Raw genomic sequence first — 5,963 nt, 5'->3', positions numbered from 1 at the left:
AAATTGCGTTTTCCCGCCAAAACCGAGAAATTGTGTTTTCCCGCCAAATTAATGAAATACATTTTTCCGTCAAAATTGTGAAATTATGTTTTCCGTCAAAATCGTGAATTTTTTATTTTAACGATAAAACTATTGTTTTGGGTTAAATTGTAAAGTTATGTTTTCTTTTGTTAAACTCATAAAAACATGTTTTAGGAAGCTCATGGACACACATTGTCCATTTGGTCTTCGCCCAATTGGACCATGTACCAATTGGTCTTTTGTCCAGTTTGACCATTTATTAATTGGACACGTCCATAGCCCGCCCAAAATGAATTGGACTGGGCTAGCCCATGGTCAGCCCGCCCAGTTGACACCTCTATATGCCACCGTGGATTTGAGGGTTTCGAGAAGGAAATATCTGGTTTCTTGTTCGCTTGGCGTTTTGGTAGATACGCTTACTGGTTTGGTATTAGCTGTTGATGGTTTTGTTGCTATTGTGGAGCCAAGAAGAAGGGGAAGGGAGATTATGCAAGGAAGGTTTTGTATTTGGTATATCTTCTGTTGTATCAGGTTGTGCAGCTCTCAAGTGTTTAGAAGCCAAAGTTGTCAAAGACTAGGTTCCTCTGGTTTTAGTGTTACAGTTGATTGATATGATTGGCAACCATTACTTGTAAGCTGTGAAAGAGAGGAAGCACGATACAAGAGAGGTATTGTTTGTTTCTCAAGTTTAATAATTTTTTTTAAGAACTCTTAATTAAGAGACTAGCATTGGAGCACAAAAATGTTAGTGTCTCTTAGGTAAGTTCTTAACTAACATTTATTATTAAAAAAGTGGGGTTATAGGGTTAGTCATGTTCTAAGTTCACGATTTGTAAGATAAAAGGATTAAAACATTAAAAAGTTGTCCATAAATAAAGGGAAAACACATTTTAATGAAAAGTCCTTCTTAAATACATTTATTGAAATTAGTAAATGATAATGGCATCCTATTGTAAATAACTTATAAAACCAATTACGGAATCCTAGTAGTATAGATGTACTTTTTTCTTTCCCTCGAACTGATTGAGAAAGAAGACTATTGGCTTCCTAATCACAGCAAAAAAAAAAAAAGTCTATGGGTAAGTGAAAACATTGGTGGCTTTTGCTTCATTTTTTTCTGTCTTCACGTGCAAAGTTTGCTGAATCTGTGGCTCCTTCTACTTTCTTTTCTAAATACACACACAAACGCACTCATAATTACTCTTAAAAACAATTCCACAGATTCCGGTCGTGCGTATTGCCACTTGGCTTTCCACCCGACAATGATTTGGCAGATGTTTTGTTTTGTGTTATCAGTCTAGCAGAAAGGCCATAATCATTGACTGAAAAGTGTGGCCAAGGGCGTTTGTGTCTTCTTACCAAAATCACACTTGTTTCAAAGGGTTTTTAAGGAGATCTTAAGCCTTTCTTGATGATTGACTCATAGTCTCATACCACAAAATAGGAAGAACTAGCAATCTTGTCATAGTTTCTCCATATCAATCTTCTTGACTTTATAGTAGTCAGGCCCTTTCCAAAGCCAAAAGGCCATTTATTTTGGTCAGGGTTTTAGTTCTCGGCTACTGTTGTTACATCTAAATCTAAAGGTTGGTTGGTTCCTTTGATTTGATTGATCCAAGAGAGGACATGCTCTAATATGTCATTGTTGCGCGTCTAAATTTTAGATAGAGAAATGGAAGAAGAGAAGAAGAGAGTTAGGTGTTGCAGTGATTGCAGAACCACCAAGACACCAATGTGGAGAGGTGGACCATCTGGTCCCAAGGTCTCTTCTTTCTACCTTCAGTTACTATACTTATAACTTTGTTTGATATTAATAGGATATCATGTAGTTCAAGTAGTATTCTTAACTTGGTATCCCTTTGGTTTTGTAATGGAATTCGCAGTCACTGTGCAATGCATGTGGGATCAGATTCATGAGACAGAGACGATCCGAGTTCTTGGGCATTCATAGACACAAGGCATACAAGAAGAAGATAAACACATCAATATTGTCATCAAAATTTTGCGTGTCTCTCAAGAAAAGAAAGAGTTTAAAGGAGGAAGAACAAGCTGCTCTTTGTCTACTATTATTGTCTTGCAGCTCTGTTCTCGCCTGAAAGAAATAAACAGAGTATCTCTGAAAAGACAGTTTTGCCCTTTATTTTATCCACGCTCTTTGGGCCATTCTTTTTGAATATATTAACGTAGTGAAGTTGGGCCTGTTTTGTATCAACAGTCCTGACCCGTAGAAACGATTGGTCAAAGCCATTTCGTGGTCAAAGCTTAAAAGGTTAATTTAGACCGGAGCATTTCGGTTTATGGCTTTGCATTGACAGTCTGTATGCACCCAAAAAAAAAATTGATGTCAAAATAAAAAGTTAGTGTATTATTAAAAATGAATATAAAATACAAAAAAATCTTTGAAACAGTGAAAACTCTGTTTGCGCGGGTTAAGTTCACCTGCTTCACCAACATACCATAACCAAACCAATAATGTTTAGACACGTATGCATGCAACTAACACATTGACGTGTTCAATAAGCGGAAAACCGTGCCAGTTTTATGTTACCAGAGGGAAATACACGGCGGGTAAAAGGTTTAAACGGCATGCATTCGTGCGGGCTGTTATAAACGATAGATTAAATTTTTTTAAAGACAACTAATTAAGGAAGTAAATACATGTAATAAAACTAATTCAAAATTCAGATATTATTATTATTATTACATAGAGAGAGAGAGAACTAGTCTCCTCTCCTATGTCTCTCACTCTCTATCCAAACAATTAAAAAAAAAAACAGACAACTTCCGGAAAACAACGCAGCGTCGTCGTCGTCTTCTTCTTAATACGTCTTTGCATCTCGCCGGAATATTTTTGATCCGTTGATCGGAATATTCGTATTGTCTTTGTCCGTACCGAGAATCTTGATTTGTTTGGTATCTCTCTCTTGATTCTTCGAATTTATTTTGGGATTCGATCGAGGAAAAAATGGATTCTGATTCATGGAGTGATCGTCTCGCATCGGCTTCGAGAAGATACCAGCTCGATTTCTTGTCGCGATCTGGTGAGTTGAAAAAAAAATATGATATTTGTTCTTTGTTTTATTTTTGAGATTTGATTTTTTGTTGGCTTATATTAATTGTACGATTGATAAAGAAACGATATTAGAGAAAATCAAAATCGAGAAAATTGTTTTTCTGTTGTAATTAAATCCATCCTGTCCGAAAATCATTGACATAGAGAACCAAGAAATGGAGAAAAGTTTCTGTCTTTGAGGCATTTGAGTCTCGTGGTGGGGCTTTATTTGATCAAGCGTGTGTGTGTTAGTTTTATGTGTAAGCGTTTTGTTTTTAGGCTTAGGTATGGTGAACTTTGTCAAAAGTTGGAATCTTTGATTCTTGATTTAACAACAAGACATAACTCCAACTTTATTACATATATCTCAGTGTTCCTTATGATCCCCATTTATATTTGTCGTGTAACCACAAGAATGGAACACACTTTTAGTAGTCCTATCTTTTTCAAGTCTCTGTTTTGTTTTGTTTTGTAGTTGTGCCATGTCTGATTGTTTACTTTTTGTTTTTGATGATAAATGCAGATAACTTCTTGGGGTTTGAGGAGGCAGAGGGAGAAGAGGAGTTCAGGGAAGAGTATGCTTGCCCCTTCTGCTCTGACTACTTTGATATTGTCTCTCTGTGCTGCCACATAGACGAAAATCATCCTATGGACACAATAAACGGGGTAAAGTATCTCTTCCATACTCTCCTCTAATATCAATATCTAATTAATGTTTCATCACATAGTTCTTAGTAGATTAGGCAAACCACTGCTCTTTGTTTAGTAGTTGTCTCACCTTGGACATACAATAAGGAAGTGGAAGTAGCCTAATGAAGATGTGTCCAAATCAGGATAGGACCCTTGTTTAATTGTCAGGAGAGTTTCTTTTATTGTGGACAGTGTTCTAAAAATCGGTCTAGCTGCCCGCCTAAATGGTAAATTTGGGTCTAAGCGAAATGATTTTTAGAACGATTTTTTTTCAAAACTGGTCTAAGCGCTCAAAAAAATCGGTCTAGGCATATGTCTAATCAATATTTTTCTATAAATCACTTAATTACTTACTGTCTAGAGATTTCTTGAACATTGATTGTAGATTAACATTATTTCCTTGTAGGTATGCCCCGTTTGCGCGGTGAAAGTGAGCTCTGATATGGTTGCTCATATAACCCTTCAACATGCAAACATGTTCAAGATATCCTTTTTTAATTTTTATCAACCATCATTTTAATTTATGTGATTTCCTTCAATGCATTGTGTTTCATTCATTCCTTAACTAAAATATCACGTGACAACGCGAAAAAGAAAATCAACAAGAAGAGGCGGGGCTCAGTCCATGCTATCAATCTTGAAGAGAGAGTTTCCTGATGGAAACTTTCAAAGCTTGTTTGAAGGATCTTCGCGTGTTGTTGTACCTCCTTCATCGTCCAGTACAGCTGCTGACCCTTTGCTTTCTTCGTTCATTTCGCCGTTGGCAGATGGACTTTTCATTTCAGAGTCAAGTTCTGCCAAGAAAACATCGAACCAGAGTTTTCCTGAACGGTATTTGCTTCATTCATCATCCTCAGATTGGTTTTCTTACATTCACTCTCTGATTGTTCTTGTCTTGATCTGGATTTTGAAGGAGTGTTGAGAAGAAGTCACTTTCGGCTGAGGATCACAGAGAAAAGTTGAAACAGAGCGAGTTCGTTCAAGGGATTTTCAGCTCTATGATTCTTGATGATGATTTATAAAGGGAGAGAAAAATATAACTTATCCACGAGTATTAGATCATTCAACTGTTGGAGTTAATGTTTATTTTCAACAAGTGATATTGTGGGATAACCAGAATAATGTTAGCTTTGTATTGAAGAGTCAAGAGATACATGAATAATGAGTATTATTTATCTTATTGAACACATATTTTCTTTAATGAACACTCCATCTGTCTGTTGACTGTAAGAAAACAACAAAATGTATGTAATTTGATCATATATCTACATTGAGTTATGTTCTTGAGATCTCAAGTATATTTTCGGCTTACCCCAGTATTTTGCTATGGGGTTTGTATATAAGTTCTTAGTACTATAATTCATAGTGCACACCAACAAATATTGAAAATAAGATATTTAGGATTTACAGCATTTTCATTGCAGGGCATTACTTCTCCCTTTTGATTGCGACAAACATTTAAGACCAAGAGTGAATGGTAGGAGCCGCGCGAACGCAGGCTCCCTCTGCCACAAATAATGACGCAGGCTCTCCCACTTGGGGAGACCTTAAGCTAAGCGCCCCTCCCGTAAGTGCAATGGAGGTCACTAGCCTAGGCCACTCGTCTTCTTGATCAAGAGTTGACCCCGTCCAGGTAAGTAATTTGCTAGTTATCCCCCCTTCTCTTCTTATACTCTGGTTAGCGAGTCCTTCTTATCAAATGTAAGCGATGTGGGACAAGTTATATTATATACATCTCTCACTCGCAAGCTTTAAACGGCGAAGATTCTTTCATGCTATACACAACGGGACGGATTCTAAAGGCCTGGTTAAATGTTTGAAGCCCTTTTCTTGTTACATTTCTCGATACGTACCATTTCGACTTATCTCTCCCATGCAATATTTTTGCTCCTATTTTGTTTCGTATTGTGGATCGAATGCCGTCGTCGATCAAAAAATAAAACGCCACTGTTTTTGTGATTTTAATTAAATATTAGATCTTGTGCGGTGATTATTTTTCATTTTTATACATAGTAGGTCATTTCCGTGCTACGCGTAGATTATATTGTTATATATATTTTCTTTTAGTGTAATATAAATATACGATATCAATTGCTTAAATACAGAGTTTAAGCTTAGAAATCAGCAAAGATTTTACTGTCTTTGTTAAGTTTTTGGTGATATCTCCTTTGGCCTCGTAGTTTTCATGTATGTTAGTTCA

General features: G+C 36.5%; 1 protein-coding gene and 1 long non-coding RNA gene across 3 annotated transcripts in view; both read left to right on the top strand.

Moving 5' to 3' along the window:
* LOC106322755 overlaps positions 1-2,341 on the top strand; it is a 9,031-nt gene extending 6,690 nt beyond the window's left edge. The window contains exons 4-7 of one of the 2 annotated variants that reach the window (XR_001266518.1): positions 196-689; positions 1,318-1,607; positions 1,686-1,783; positions 1,905-2,341. This is a non-coding gene — a long non-coding RNA (uncharacterized LOC106322755). The remainder of the gene's footprint in view (positions 1-195; positions 690-1,317; positions 1,608-1,685; positions 1,784-1,904) is intronic. The other variant, XR_001266517.1, reaches the window with a different exon arrangement.
* Positions 2,342-2,737: 396 nt separating this feature from the next.
* Positions 2,738-4,950, top strand: LOC106324799 (protein DEHYDRATION-INDUCED 19 homolog 6-like). The gene is made up of 5 exons (XM_013762783.1): positions 2,738-3,062; positions 3,597-3,739; positions 4,170-4,247; positions 4,341-4,594; positions 4,677-4,950. Exons 1-5 carry the CDS (start codon positions 2,987-2,989, stop codon positions 4,783-4,785), a joined length of 660 nt encoding a protein of 219 aa, XP_013618237.1. The 5' UTR covers positions 2,738-2,986; the 3' UTR covers positions 4,786-4,950.
* The last annotated feature ends 1,013 nt before the right edge of the window (positions 4,951-5,963 follow it).

Source organism: Brassica oleracea, chromosome C2, assembly GCF_000695525.1.
Source record: "Brassica oleracea var. oleracea cultivar TO1000 chromosome C2, BOL, whole genome shotgun sequence".
NCBI classification, from domain to species: domain Eukaryota; kingdom Viridiplantae; phylum Streptophyta; class Magnoliopsida; order Brassicales; family Brassicaceae; genus Brassica; species Brassica oleracea.
The sequence above is the reverse complement of the archived record's forward strand: the minus strand, read 5'-3'. Positions and strand labels throughout refer to the sequence as shown.